Genomic DNA, 16760 nt, shown 5'->3' with positions numbered 1-16760 from the left:
TTAATGACCAGCGGTGGGACTTGAAACCGAAAGTTTTTCACAGAATTTTGAAGACTGGTTCCTAAGGTTCTTACAGCAATACTTATATTTTAGGACCCACATCCTCTACAGGGTAAAAGATTAGGCTGAAGTTCGAATAAAACTTGTCAATTAACCCTCGTCTGGCAATTTGCCAGAAATGAGTAAGGTGCTCCTAGCATTTCTTTCTGAAAAGCCCTATTCAATACGAGGAGAACGAGGTGCTACACATGATGGCAGCATCTAAATTGCACCCAGGGTAATTTTTCTAGTCAAGGTCCCTTTCTCACTTTAGTTTGACCTTTGCAAGGTCACAGGTCGATGGAGAAATTTAAAAACACAAGCGTAGTGGCACCCAGACTAAAAATACAGCACAGTGATTCCCTGTCTTTTTGTTTAGTTGGAGAAACAGAACTAATTCTTAAATTGATTAAATTAAATTAATATTATTGCAAATGTGTATTAACAATATGTTTACAATATTGTCAGTGCCATGCTTCTGTTATAATAAACTTTTACAATGTTCTTTCAACAGTTTAACTTTAAATGGCATGATAAGATGTATTTCTATATAAGTTACTTCAGTATCCTAGAAATTATAAATTTACTTTACTCCATTGATAAATCTTTTAATGGAAGATCCAGTTATTTATATCTAAATACATGCTATCATTAATATATTAGAATGCCATAGTGTTATAGTGAATGAACTAAGTCTGACCTTCTTCACTGTTCATACAAAATCCAGTCAAAGCAGGTTTTAATACAACCGTTTTTTGCCAATTTTAGGGTAGATTAATATGAAACACTATTGTAAGCATTTTCCAATACTCATTATTTCAAACCCTATCTAACTTAACATATTAACACATCCTACACTTTCTGTTCCCATCTCTTCCTGCCAGGTTGTAATTAATTTCTGTTATATATAGAAAATGATTATTGTAAGATAAACTCCTATCTTCTGTTATCTGAAAGGTATTTAATTCATTAATATTAACGAGATCGCTCATTATAGAGAGGATCTTGGCTGTTATAAATAGCTGACCATCAAAAATTCCCAGCTACATCAAAACCAGTGAGTCATTTTCAACACTGCCTATACTACAGGCAGGTGAGAACGAGGTTACAAATCGGTTCACTGCATATGTAAAGTTACAGTTTATACTTTAAATGATTTTACAACATTTAGTTTTAATTCAGACATGTCAATATAGCAATATAGCAATCTCTTATAAACTGCAATTCATAGAATTTATTCAGCTGGGGAACATTGTCAGAGCAGAAGGAAGCAAGTTTTCTTCCAGGACAACCTTATACTTGGCTTGATTCATGCCAAAGCTGCCCGATTCCAGCCTTGCTGAAGCACCCCCAGATCATCACTGATCCTTCACCACATTTCACAGTGGGTGTGAAACACTGTGGCTTGTAGGCCTCTCCAGGTCTCCGTCTAACCATTAGACGACCAGGTGTTGGGCAAAACTGAAAATTGGACTCATCTGGGGGTGCTTCAGCAAGGCTGGAATCGGGCAGATTTGTCTTTGTGAAGGACGCATTAATCAAGTCAAGTACAAGGTTGTCCTGGAAGAAAACTTGCTTCCTTCTGCTCTGACAATGTTCCCCAACTCTGAGGATTGGTTTTTCCAGCAGGACAATGCTCCATGCCACACAGCCAAGTCAATCAAGGTGTGGATGGAGGACCACCAGATCAAGACCCTGTCATGGCCAGCCCAATCTCCAGACCTGAACCCCATTGAAAACTTCTGGAATGTGATCAAGAGGAAGATGGATGGTCACAAGCCAGTAAACAAAGCTGAGCTGCTTGAATTTTTGTGCCAGGAGTGGCATAAAGTCACCCAACATCAACGTGAAAGACTGGTGGAGAGCATGCCAAGACGCATGAAAGCTGTGCTTGAAAATCAGGGTTATTCCACCAAATATTGATTTCTGAACTCTTCCTAAGTTAAAACATTAGTATTGTGTTGTTTAAAAACGAATCTGAACTTATTTTCTTTGCATTATTCGAGGTCTGACAACACTGCATCTTTTTTGTTATTTTGACCAGTTGTCATTTTCTAAAAATAAATACTCTAAATGACAATATTTTAATTTGGAATTTGGGAGAAATGTTGTCAGTAGTTTATAGAACAAAACATAAATGTTCATTTTACCCAAACACATACCTATAAATAGTAAAACCAGAGAAACTGATAATTTTGCAGTGGTCTCTTAATTTTTTTCCAGAGCTGTATATATACAGTGGCTTGCGAAAGTATTGACCCCCCCTGGCATTTTTCCTATTTTGTTGTCTTACAACCTGGAATTAAAATGGATTTTTATTTGGATTTCATGTAATGGACATACACAAAATAGTCCAAATTGGTGAAATGAAATGAAAAAAATAACTTGTTTAAAAAAATTCTAAAAAATAAATAACAGAAAAGTGGTGCATGCATATGTATTCACCCCCTTTGCTATTAAGCCTCTAAATAAGATCTGGTGCAACCAATTACCTTCAGAGGTCACATAATTAGTTAAATAAAGTCCACCTGTGTGCAATCTAAGTGTCACATGATCTCAGTATATACACACCTGTTCTGAAAGGCCCCAGAGTCTGCAACACCACTAAGCAAGGGGCACCACCAAGCAAGCGGCACCATGAAGACCAAGGAGCTCTCTAAACAGGTCAGGGACAAAGTTGTGGAGAAGTACAGATCAGGGTTGGGTTATAAAAAAATATCCAAAACTTTGAACATCCCACGGAGCACCATTAAAGCCATTATTAAAAAATGGAAAGAATATGGCACCACAACAAACCTGGCAAGAGAGGGCCACCCACCAAAACTCACGGACCAGGCAAGGAGGGCATTAATCAGAGAGGCAACAAAGAGACCAAAGATAACCCTGAAGGAGCTGCAAAGCTCCACAGGGGAGATTGGAGTATCTGTCCATAGGACCACTTTAAGCCGTACACTCCACAGAGCTGGGCTTTACAGAAGAGTGGCCAGAAAAAAGCCATTGCTTAAAGAAAAAAATAAGCAAACACATTTGGTGTTCACCAAAAGGCATGTGGGAGACTCCCCAAACATATGGAAGAAGGTACTCTGGTCAGATGAGACTAAGGAGCTGGAGCAGTTTTGCCTTGAAGAATGGGCAAAAATCCCAGTGGCTAGATGTGCCAAGCTTATAGATACATACCCCAAGAGACTTGCAGCTGTAATTGCTGCAAAAGGTGGCTCTACTTATTGACTTTGGGGGGGGGGGGGTGAATACTTATGCACGCTCAAGTTTTCTGGTTTTTTGTCTTATTTCTTGTTTGTTTCACAATAAAAAATATTTTGCATCTTCAAAGTGGTAGGCATGTTGTGTAAATCAAATGATACAAACCCCCAAAAAATCAATTTTAATTCCAGGTTGTAAGGCAACAAAATAGGAAAAATGCCAAGGGGGGTCAATACTTTTGCAAGCCACTGTATGTGTGTATATGTGTGTGTGTGTTCTAAACACTTAGTAATTTTGTATTCTAAAACCGTATTTACAGTTTCATTTTTATTGACAAGAATAATTATACCCAGTCAAGATACAGTACTTTTCCATCTTTTATTAGACCACCCAACTTAAAAGGAATCTCTACAGGATAAACAGCTTTTAATAATATTGTAAACCAACAGCTATAAAGAGGAACGTAAATAATTTAAATTCTCAAATAAATAACAAGGATATTTCAATTGCATGAGAAGTGCAAATTAACTGGTGAATTGAGGTTGTCAATATGCTTGGTGATGCAGTTTTTAAAACCTTCACCAGTAGTATTACTTAAATCAGAAGCAGTTTCAGTGGTTACACTGGTCCCAATAATTCTTGCAATCTCCTTCAGACTAGAATAGTTACATTAAATGGAGTTGAAAACGTGAAGTGTGCAATCATCATGTTTGTGCCTAAACCAAGTAAACCTACTTAACCTGAAATAAATAAATGATTAAAATGCCACATCTGTTCAAGACATGCTACAGCAAGACACTGCAATCTTCAGCAAAAGTAGGGTACCAGTATAATAAAACTGAAATTAAAAACACAGATGTATCAGATTACCTAAAATTATTAAAAAAGTCAGATTCTAACCAGTGCAGTGTACTAGAAAAAGCACTGGATGTAAATGAATTTTAATTAAAAACACAAAAATACTGTACATTCCTTCAGCAGGAAACATGATATATCAGTTTTAAAGCATGTCCGCAAGTACAACATTGTCTTCAAGGAATTAAATATTAACATCTATATTCACATCATTTGTAACACAGGTTTTGAGTGTCAAATATAATCCAGCAAATCCTTATGATCTAATGTACAGCTATTTTTCATTAGTTAAACTAGAGGTGTATCATGCTCTTTGGAAATCCTTTATATCCAAATTTTGGGTGCTGGTCACAAAGCTTTAACTCATTACAAACTATTTTTTCAAGTCTGATATTCATGAACTGTCCTAGACTGTAGTTGGCTTCATTAACAGCAGTTTATTAAGTCAAACAAGAAAGGCTTTTGGTATATCAGTCAGAGCTTTGTGAATAAGACTAAGGCTTTAAAGTAAACTAGTTACTTTTAGAGGGTTACGCTACATTACACATATACTGCAATCTGAAACAAGCCCTTTAGTTAGAACTGTTCCATCCCTAGGAATAAAATAAACCATTGCATTTAAAGGACAAACAACATGTACAACAACCGACAACTGATGATGCCAAGTTTTATTAGCTAGTGGTCCAAACTGGGCCCCTCTGGTTATGCGCACGCAGAGCAGGTTTTTATTGGCATCACTCCTCCACTAGTTGGGTATTTCTGCGCTGTTGTTGCGGTTTCCATATTTGTGGTGGACAATCAGCAGGACGACGCCCAGGAAGAAGCAGACGGAGCCGACAGTGATGTAGGCAATGCCCAGAAACGGGTTCTTACCACCCATCCAGGAGATAGTGCTCAGGATCATTCGCTTCCGCCCATCAAATCTACGCACAGGGTAATCTGACCACTGTATAGGAAAATGAGCTGGGAGACAAGATCAAAGCTACAGTATTTGCTGCGACCTACAGTTCAGGGATGTGCTCTTCAGAGTTCAAATACAACGCTGCGAGGATTAATGCCTACACCAAAGTAACACAGTTGGTAATAGTTAATTAAAGCGTGGAACAAAGTGTTGTTTTACTCGTGGTAAACACAGGCAACTACAGTATTTTTTAAAATTGCTCATAAAAGCATAAACTGTCCAAGGTAGTTTTTGAAGACATTGCTATAGCCAATGCATGGAAGCATTCGTGTATTTTGGTCACCATCATTCTTCAAGGAAGACTATCGGTGGTAGAATTTTTCATAATACGGGTCTTAATATGTTTCTTCCTCCTGCTGCTATTAAGGCTCAATGGTGAATTCTCAAAGGGGTACAGTAACCACAAAATAAACATAGCTTCCAACTTCGTAAAGTTACTACAAAATTAATGTAGCTTTGTTACCGGTGTCTATTTGTATTGGATGTTTCAGCCATAAACACAAGGAGCAAAAACATTTTGAAATAAAATATTTATATACTGCTATGCATGCCTTTCAATCGAACAATCTGCAAATCAGGGACACCAAATGAGAGAATGAAATGAGACCATGTCTTGGGTGCATCGCTGGGTAGTACAACATACTGTAAAATTTTAAATAAACGGCCGCCTTTTATTTACAATATTTGCCAGTAGCCCCGGCGCTTATTGGAGACCGGCAACTATTTGAGACTCAGCGTATATTAAGTAAGATCACTAAAATCTGCAAATACTTCAGATGCAAATCATGAAAAAGCTGCCTGCAGACAACATTATAGAAACACCACAAGTAATTTACAACATTCCAGCAACAACAACAACAAAAACAGAAAAATCCACTAAATACAGCCTGCAAATATCAGAACACAAGAGTGTATTAAGTTTAAAAAAAAAAAAATCAAACATGGTTTTAAAATTAATAAAACCATTAACCATTAATTAAACACATTATATTTATTGTTCACCCTCAAAACGTGTACATTGGTAAGCAAGGACAATCTATGAAAAATGAACCAGCAACGAGTCATCCACTGTAAAACAACCGCATGAAATACTGTGTTAATATGAAAAAAATGCAACCCTGTAAATATCGAAAAATAAGTTCCTACTGTCGGTCCACAACACACTCAAAGATGCTTCAAACTGTTTAAAGATTAACAATAAAATAAATACCAGTACCTGTTTCATTACAAAATCAGTTTTCTTATCCTTCATCCTGAGCCTCAGGGTCTCTTCATCGCAGTTGAAAAACAAATTGGCAAGCTTGCTGTACAGCCATGTGCGTGTACTGACTGGAACATTCAGCATGACACACATTATATTATTATTCATAAACCCGTGTTTAAGAGCGATCCGGAGTCTACTTACCATATTACCCAGCAGCCCCTGTGCTTCTTAGAGACTGGCGAGTATATTACATTTTACAGTAGATTATAAACAAAACTCTAATTTGTTAATTTTACGATATGTCTTTTTCAGATTAAAGCAATTCTTTTTTTCCTTTACTTCTATGTAAATCTATTGACTTGCTTGTCACAATCCAATACCTAGTGGACCAGGGTCTAAAGCACAAATTCAGCACTACATCTGGCGCCAGTTGGCAAACAATGACACTCAAGTCAGGAGGCACAATGATGAAATTGTGGAAATTCAAGGACAACAGCTGCAGCAACTATTCTATAGGGCTCTGGGGGTATAGCTGCATAAAACTACTCTGTTCAAAATCAATACTTTCAAAATAGTCTTATTGCTTTAAAAGGATTTAACTACTGTGCAGGCACGGCTGGCCTTCATCTCACATGCACTGGATCAATAATGTGCAGCACAGAGGAACTGTGGACTCTCTCAGTTCTGGGTAATGGTGTTGCCGCAGTATTACACTATAGACCTGTTTATACTGTGGATCTTTCATGACAAGTATTTAACACTGTACATACCAGAATTAAAAACACTTGGAGAATCCTATCCCAGCAGGGAAATGCCTGATTAAAAATAAGTCTTTTAGTGGATTCTTACTTGGCTTTCTTTATTTTACAAGGTAGCCTGTTTTAAATTATGACAAGCAAAAGTCAGCAATCAAACAGACTATATAATATACAGGACAAATAATATGCCACAATGCTACTGAACTGAAGCCATGCAGGGTTGTGGAAGTCATCAATAGAATCCTTTGTAACTAATTAGAAATCAACTGTTTATTTGTTTTTGCTAACCGGTGTGGATTACATATGCCCTTAAGTGAATTCTAGATTCCACCCCCCTCTTTCTCATGTGATTTGGATTGAAAGGATACTGTAGGTGATCTCCAGGGTGTAGTTTCCACGCTGCAGGGTTGGAATCATGTTGTTTTTCTTCTCAATCAGGCGGTAGAGTTTGCGGAAGGTGGGCAGGGCAGCAGTGCGCATCCACACAATGAAGTCCTCGTTGATAAACCCGTTGTTCTCAGGGTCTGTGTCCAGCTCGTATACAGCCTTTTGCCAGTTCACTGGCTTGGATGTACCTATCGAAACATACATTGGATTAATGACCAAGCAAGAAATAACTGCAGTGCCAAGTAAATTACTGTATTACAAGAAGAAATAATTACCATGGAAAACAGCTGTTATGTTATTCAAGTTATTTCCACCTGGGTTTCTGAATTTCACATTCTTGTCAGTCCACCAGGCAATTCCCTTCTTTTGCAACGGAACTAAACTTTCAGTGCCATTGGGATTAATATAGTACAATGTCAAAGTGTCTGGAGGGGATAAAAACCACAATTATTTTTAAAAGTACTGTTTGCTTACACCTCTACAACCCTATTGAAAGTCAGAATTGGCATGGTTTCACTTCACCCCTGGATCAAAAAAAAATGTAACAGTGCTTTTATAGGAAAATGACAAATCTATTGACAAATAACAGTATTTTAAAAGTAACCTAAAAAAAAAAAAAAAAAAGGTACAACTTCCTAAAAATAGAATGCAGGGTTGCATAATTAAGCGGAGATGGTGCTTTACCTAAGAAAAGCAAGTAGAAACAGTAAGACTTTGAACAGATATGTGCTTCTCCACTCTTTGGAGGGAAAACACATGTAATGAGACAATAACCTAATTAATGAATGTCCTTTGATGTGTAGTTTTTATCCTTATCAACCTTTGTAAACGTGTGTGAATAAGTCAATCTAAAAGAATTCTTACCGTTGAACAGGCTGTTAGCAATGGCTCCACAGGGGGCTATGGGTTTGCCATCACTGGTGCGGTAGGGCTCACATTCCTTGCTTGGGCTCTTTAACAAGACAAACATGTAAATGTATCATTTCCAGAGTAATTTCTGTTTGAATGCAAGTTTCACAATGTGAAATACACTTTTTTTAGATGTTGTAAGTCTAGAAGCCTTTCCAGAAGATTATAAAAAGCAGTCAAAATCTGAAAACGCCACCAAAAAAATCACTTTTGACTTCAAGACACTCAAAATCACACACACACACACACACACACAAAGAAACATCCCCTTTCTATTTTTATCAATCTGACTAGCAGAACTAACACTTGATGGGGCTTTAGATTGTTTTTTTGAGAGTGGGCTAACAATTTTTTAATGAGAATGAAGTAAAATTAAGCACAACTTATAGCAATGTCAAATCTAAAAACAAAATCACAATTATAATCACATTGAATTGGGCTGTTCCGTTTAAAAAGCTTTCATTCACAGAGCACTCTATACATTTACTTACACCACAGTGAAACTCGTTTTTGGCTATCACCTGCCTGATGGTCCTCAGAGAGTAAGGTAAATCAACAGCAATGTGAACACATCCTCTGGAGGCTTTAGCAGTCCCGAGTATACAGTAAAGATATATTACACAACTGATAATGTTCTCACTAATAATTCACTGCTAACTCAAACATACACTTCATTTGCACTTTGATCCACCAGCAAACATTGAGAACAAGCAAAAAAGTACAATATTCTAACAAAAGAACAATCCCATTGCTAAAGAGAACAGATAGCTTAAATCAGATTTTTGACCAACATCTTATATACATTTTTAATAAGCCTTGATATGTACATGTTTGTACTGAAAAGAACTTTCAAAACTTATATTTTCAAAAGGGCACACCTACTGTAATAAGGGGGTTTGCAGCACATCCCAAAGCTGTATAAGTTGGACACCTTTGGAGAACATAAATATAACACAGCACCACTTACAGTTAAGCGAGTTGCATCTCCATTGAGCTGGCTGTCATCTCTAGATTTCACATAACGACGGTGGTTCTGGTAGAAATTGGACAGTCCGTAATACATGAAAACTTCGCTCTAAACAAAAAAAAAAAAAGACACCTTTGTCAAGCAAAATCATTCATTTTATGCCTGAAAGCTAATGTAAAAAAGTTAAAAAACAAATCACCTACACAGAGCAACACAATTAGCTAAAATAATATTTTAAATAAAACAATCTGTGTTCACACATCACAGGCCGTTCCCAGATGTACATTACCAGATTAAGATATTGATTTTCTTAAAAAAAAAAAAAATCATCACCATCATTAAATTCTCACAGCAATTTAAGGGTTTGAAATATGAGAATATTCTTGTTTTCTAGTCATCACAGCCTGTAGCATTTTTACGGGCCCTTTCATACCTAGTCTGTCTGGATTCACACTAGAATTCAGTTAACAGCCAAGTTCGGGTCATTTTGGAAGGTGTGAAACGTCAAATATTTGAGTGCGCACCAAATGAGGGAACAAAAATTTCCTTGAAAAAATGGTCTTCGTTCATTTAAGCTGGGACTCCAATTCGTTTCCCCCTCAAAGTCAGGCAGTGTGAAACCAAATGCATTAGAATTCACAATGCAGCAGAAATCAAACCAGCTGGTGGTGATGCATAACCCACAGCACAAACACAGTGTTTTTCTTTTGGTTTTATTATATTTTGGCCACCCCACGAGCCAAACTAGTAAAAGAAACTAGGCACAAATATCCCATTTCACTGTTTAACATGGAGCAGTTTCAGACAATAGTGTATCAATGCAGAGAGAGACCAAAGCCATTTATATAAGAAACACCCAATCATAATACGATATGTAGAAAGACTGTACAAAGTCTTAATAGTTTTACTGAGACAGGAATTAACCGTAAGAATGTAATATGCATGTTGATTTTTTGCTATATAAACAGGGCTTGAAGTTTTCTAGCAGCCACAGAGCCAGCACCTGTGTGAAACGTATACATGTACAGTCTTTCTACATAGTTTGCATTATTATTGTTACATGTTCCATATATAAATGGCTTGGTCTCTCTTGCTGTGCAGCTGTGCATACTTGGTCTGTCTCTCTCTGCCTTGACACACTTTTGTCTGAAATGGCTCCTCACTGACAAAGGGGTATTTGCTGAGCGGTAATGTATCATTACAAAGCAATCCTATTGAGAGTTGAAAGAGCGATAAATGGGGATTAGTAGGGACTGCTAACAACTTACTGATGATGGCCTGATGCCAGTGGCAATGCAACAGACAACAGAAATTCAAAGAATAAAGTATTCCTCCTCATTTGTCGCCTTTGAAAACGCATCCTCCCAGCACATATCTAGCACAAAAATGTTGGGGCTCCTCCATAATATTTCTATCCACACTTTCGTGCTGCCATTCTATCAATAACAGATTGCGAATAAACCAAAGAATAAACACAGCTTGTACAGCAAGGCTGACCTGCACGCTCCCTTCCATGTTAATATAAGAACATAAGAAAGTTTACAAACGAGAGGAGGCCATTCGGCCCATCTTGCTCGTTTGGTTGTTAGTAGCTTATTGATCCCAAAATCTCATCAAGCAGCTTCTTGAAGGATCCCAGGGTGTCAGCTTCAACAACATTACTGGGGAGTTGATTCCAGACCCTCACAATTCTCTGTGTAAAAAAGTGTCTCCTATTTTCTGTTCTGAATGCCCCTTTTTCTAAACTCCATTTGTGACCCCTGGTCCTTGTTTCTTTTTTCAGGCTGAAAAAGTCCCTTGGGTCGACACTGTCAATACCTTTTAGAATTTTGAATGCTTGAATTAGGTCGCCACGTAGTCTTCTTTGTTCAAGACTGAACAGATTCAATTCTTTTAGCCTGTCTGCATATGACATGCCTTTTAAGCCCGGAATAATTCTGGTCGCTCTTCTTTGCACTCTTTCTAGAGCAGCAATATCTTTTTTATAGCGAGGTGACCAGAACTGAACACAATATTCAAGATGAGGTCTTACTAGTGCATTGTACAGTTTTAACATTACTTCCCTTGATTTAAATTCAACACTTTTCACAATGTATCCGAGCATCTTGTTAGCCTTTTTTATAGCTTCCCCACATTGTCTAGATAAAGACATTTCTGAGTCAACAAAAACTCCTAGGTATTTTTCATAGATTCCTTCTCCAATTTCAATATCTCCCATATGATATTTATAATGTACATTTTTATTTCCTGCGTGCAGTACCTTACACTTTTCTCTATTAAATGTCATTTGCCATGTGGTGTCTGCCCAGTTCTGAATCTTGTCTAGATCATTTTGAATGACCTTTGCTGCTGCAACAGTGTTTGCCACTCCTCCTACTTTTGTGTCGTCTGCAAATTTAACAAGTTTGCTTACTATACCAGAATCTAAATCATTAATGTAGATTAGGAATAGCAGAGGACCTAATACTGATCCCTGTGGTACACCGCTGGTTACCACACTCCATTCTGAGGTTTTTCCTCTAATCAGTACTTTCTGTTTTCTACATGTTAACCACTCCTTAATCCATGTACATGTGTTTCCTTGAATCCCAACTGCGTTCAGTTTGAGAATTAATCTTTTGTGAGGGACTTTGTCAAAAGCTTTCTGGAAATCTAAATAAACCATGTCATATGCTTTGCAATTATCCATTATGTATGTTGCATCCTCAAAAAAATCAAGCAAGTTAGTTAGGCACCATCTCCCTTTCCTAAAACCATATATAATATATATACAGTATATACATTTACTGTGTCGAACCGCGGTTTATTATATATTCACTGTACTGAACCACAGTTTATTACACACAGTATACACATTCACTGTATTGAACAGCAGTTTATTATAAACATTTACTGTACTGAACCGTGGTTTACTTTATACAGTATATACATTCACTGTATTTTACTTTTTTTTGTTTTAATTAATTCTAAATTGGATCTTTATAAACAGACTAGGTATAAAAGGGCCCTAAAACTCTTGTTAACACTCTCAAGAATAATGTCTACACTCCAACGAATCTGGAGCACCACAGTGGAACCATTAACTTGCCCCCACCCCACCCATGTTATATTAAAATGTACCCTTGCACCTCAACCAAGAGTTTAAGAAGGGATGGAGGAGTTTTACACTTACCTCAAATGACTGCTCCAGTGTGAACGGGACTTTACATACACATGACTTTGTGCTGTTCCAGGTCAATGTCTGAGAGCAGTTGTAGCATGGCCTGGCTGGGTCAATACCAGTATAATCAATCTGCAACACAGAGAACACAGATCACACAAGTCAATGACAACACACTTAGAAAAACTCTTCGGACTAATGCAGGAATGTACTTGGTTTGAGACACCTGAGCAACTCACTGGATCTGTTCTTTGTGCCTCAGCCTGCTGTAAATCTAGCTTAGTTTACAAAAGTGTATTCCTTTGGTGCCCACAGGGCCAGCACAGGTACATCCCAATAGTACAGCACTAATACAAAGAGAGACCTGACTTTAAACCAGTACATTATTAAACTACAATCCAAAAAGATTACATAATCTAATTGGACATGTTGGACTTTTATATAACATCCAATACACTTTTTTCTACATGCCAACCAGAGTTGGTCAATTCCATTTTTTCAATTCCAACTTCATTTCCAATCCCAATTTCCTTTTATACAATTCCAATTTACGGCATACTTTTCTTTACTGAGGTTTATGCCGTAGGTTTTACCAGGTTACCCGACAAGTTCATTAAGCTGTATACAGTATTTGTTCGTTCAATAAACCCCTTGTAAAATGATTGGAATAGGAATTTGAATTGATTAAAAAGGGAATTGGGATTAGAAATGGAATTGACCCCAATTCGGAATTGCCAACACAATTTAATAGCCAATCAAAATAAGATTTGCAGCATGATAATTGGCTGGCTTAAACAATTAATTACATGCCTGCATTGCGGATGCTCAATCCTTTGAAATGCACGCCATAACAACAACGTTATTATATCATCAAAATATGGGAGGAATAATATTTGTGTTTCTTTCTAAAAAAATGCCCACGTCTAGGATTAATGTAACTTTGTACAATTCACTATTGGAATATGATATTTGCATTGAGTATCTCAATGCACCCAATTCCAAACCCTTGCAGATTGGCTTTGAAACAGTAGCCAGGTCGCAGACTGGCAGACACGCATATGCACACAAAAAACAAACAAACAAACAAACAAAAACAGGATGTTCTAAATACGTACTTCGGGTTGATTATGAAAATCAACCACTCCATACCTTTTGCTTAAATTCAAAAGAACACCTTAATGAAGGTTTTGTGTACGCTACGTTACCTCAAATTCCTTGATGTTATTGGAAGTTACGAAGAGGCCGATTCCGATAGGAATGAATACCAGACCGATCACAAAGAAGGCAGGCAGCACGGTGCCTGCGGTGAGAATGGGCTGCCAGGCCGGCAGTCTCTGCTGCTTGAAGGCTGTGTTATCCGGCTTCTTGCTCTTCGCAGCCCCTACGCCGCCCGACCCCCCGGCACCAGAGAGCTGTCCGTCTTCTTCTTTCGCGTTATAGCTCGACGCCATCATGTTGTTTGCAGTTTATTTATACTTAGGATACACGGACAGTGCAGGCCGTTATAAAGACACAGTCCGACAGGATTCTGACGAACTTCAAAACACAACAACACATACAGAAATACCAGCTTGTGGAGCAGGATCTCAGTATCAGAAAATTAAACTCCCTGCTCCAGAAACCAGGCAAGGGAAAGAAAACACGGAAGAAACCAAGGGAAGCAGCAACCCCTCCCCTATTGCGCGATGACATCAGCGCGTAAGTAAAAATGACAGCGGGGCGACACCACGTGTTGAGGCTGTGCAATGCAGGAGGAGTGATAAGGCACAGGTATTGCAGTAAATATTGACTATTTAAAGCGCCGTATGATGTTATGTGAAGTAAAGTAAGATTATAGAAAGCGGCGTTTATTTGTACACACAAACGTGTTGATCTATTTCAACTAGGAAGCAGTGTTTCTCACGATTTTTTTTTCTTAAATCTGCAATTCAGTCCTAAACCTCCAGATGTCCGTGTAGCCACTTCCTTACAGTTACGGGTAATTCTCAAATTCTGGGGGTCGTTTCTATATTGCGAGATCGTAAATTCAAATACAACCGGTCTTTCGACCAAGTCGATAGATTATCACCCGTTTCTATAATCCACCCGAATCGGTGTCATGGTTCTAAACAACAGGTCAGCTAGCAGTGCTGTATTATCTGACAATCCGTGAGTAACACAGCACAAGGATAATGTGTATTTTGAATGGTCTAGAAAAGTATGTTTGCGTAAATGTAGCAGAAACTAAGGTTTCAAATGTCCAAATGCCACATTTTCCATCTATCCTGTGTTTATTTATTGTATTCCCAGGTACTTTAAAGTTTGGGACTGCACCATACACACAACATTTAGGTGCCTAATTATTTATTAGTGCTGTATTACATTATTAAATGTGTTATTTAATAATGTAATACAGTACTAATTATTACATCTATCAAAGCACGTGCGACACATTAGAAGTCACAATCTAAAAAACATAATTAACAAGGGAAGTTGTTGGGGCTGTTGGTTAGGAGAGGATGAGAATGGAATCTCAAACAGTAAGTAAAGAAAGCATTTCAGCAGGTACTTCTAGAAGAAGTCGAAAGTAATAAGGTAATAATGTGTTATTTTCTAAACGGAACAATCGTGTAACAAAGGTCTCCAAAAAGCAAAAATTGACCCAAATTGCCAACAGAATGAATTGTTAGTGAAGGAAGGGCTATAACATGGTTGCAGGCCAAATAAAATAAAATAAAATGGACTTGCTATAATTTCAGATATGCTTACGTTTGATAATTGATATTGATGATAACCTATTTGGGAGTTTGTTTGTTGAAATAATAACAATAAAATAAGTTTGACCACCTGGCATAACAATAAGCATTAAAGGTGAACTAAATATTTGTGTATCTACTAGAATACCATTATTATCGTTAAATTGTTCAATTTTTTTATTTATTTTTTATATATAAAAACCCAATAAGTTCTGTTTCAAACTGTAACTAGTGTAGTGTGCACGGGGGAAGGCAGCAGCAGGGCAGGTAGGTGACGTAATCATATACAAAGACATAAGCCTGATATACGCTCTTTGCAAAGGAGCTATGTTGGAGTGCAAGAGGTCCTGGGTTCGTGTTCGCCCTCCGCCTGTGTGTGGATTGCCTCGCCGTGTATGATGCACTTGCCTGCGGGACCCGAGATCGCTACATTTGGTGTTGGAGGTGGGATACAGGTACCCTGGCACACACTTCTCAGACTGTATGTCAAAATAAACACTCAAGACTCTTTCCTGGTACTTGTATTACTCTCCTGTGCTACTTAATGTTATATTAAGAGCTCAGTGTTATAAACACTAGGTTTGTTTGCACAATTCATATTTTGTTGCAAGACACAGTAAGTGAACAAGAAATTAATCTTGCTGAATTGTTTTTAGCAAAATGTATAATTAATGCAGAGCAATTATATGGAAGAATATATTTCTTATAATGTTCACATACTTCTGCATCTTAGAGACAGTGCGCGCAATTGGGTCCTTTGTAGACATCATCTGCCTTTTCTTTTGAAGGAGTACATGGCATATTCTTGCAACTTCTTCATGGTGCACAAAATGTTCAAGGACAAATAGCTGACAGGTTTCCCCAGATTAAGAACTCAGATGTAATTGCCTGTAGAACTTCGGCAAAAACTGCTTATCTGAGAGTATACAAGCACTGTTTGGTGGACACCCTCTCCAAAAGGTGATCTTTCAAAAAAGTCAGAAAGTGAAATATTTGGAGCACCCCGTTTTTAGACCAGTAATGTATGAGGAACGACATGCATTTACATCAGAGGCTGCATTTGTTACAGTGTATAAAAGAGCTATTGTTAATGGGAAGATTTACTACCGGTACTCTTGTTTGAACTGTAGGGAGGGGAAAAGGTTTAATTCATTTGTATAAATGTCAGATAATAAATCAGGAATATAGAAAATATACTAGGTGTGTGTATGAGTGGTTGTATTGTCTGCTGCAAGTGTGAAAAAGAGTACTTTGCTGTAATAAGAAAATGCAACTAAGCAGCAAACAGCTTTTTATGATTCAGTGGTTGGTGTAAAGACTAGCTTTATACAAATTATCAAAAAAAGTTAAATATTAAAATATACAAAGTGGAAGATTTGATTTTCAAGACGGTGTACATGACATGCCAAGGGAAAGAATATATTTGTGACATGCCCAATGTATATGAGCATGACTATGAAGATATTTAAAGAATATGTTTGTGACATGCCCAATGTATATGAGCATGACTATGAAGATATTTAAAGAATATGTTTGTGACATGCCCAATGTATATGAGCATGACTATGAAGATATTTAAAGAAT

General features: G+C 37.5%; 1 protein-coding gene across 1 annotated transcript; it reads right to left on the bottom strand.

Moving 5' to 3' along the window:
• Positions 1 to 3604: 3604 nt before the first annotated feature.
• On the bottom strand, positions 3605 to 14111 carry LOC121315424 (cell cycle control protein 50A-like). The gene is made up of 7 exons (XM_041249494.1): positions 13647 to 14111; positions 12454 to 12573; positions 9282 to 9389; positions 8270 to 8357; positions 7681 to 7830; positions 7387 to 7593; positions 3605 to 5034 (listed from the first exon to the last, which is right to left on the bottom strand). The coding sequence occupies exons 1-7, from the start codon at positions 13893 to 13895 to the stop codon at positions 4841 to 4843; spliced, it is 1116 nt and encodes a 371-aa protein (XP_041105428.1). The 5' UTR covers positions 13896 to 14111; the 3' UTR covers positions 3605 to 4840.
• Between the last annotated feature and the right edge of the window lie 2649 nt (positions 14112 to 16760).

Source organism: Polyodon spathula, chromosome 5 (genome assembly GCF_017654505.1).
Source record: "Polyodon spathula isolate WHYD16114869_AA chromosome 5, ASM1765450v1, whole genome shotgun sequence".
NCBI classification, from domain to species: domain Eukaryota; kingdom Metazoa; phylum Chordata; class Actinopteri; order Acipenseriformes; family Polyodontidae; genus Polyodon; species Polyodon spathula.
The sequence above is the reverse complement of the archived record's forward strand: the minus strand, read 5'-3'. Positions and strand labels throughout refer to the sequence as shown.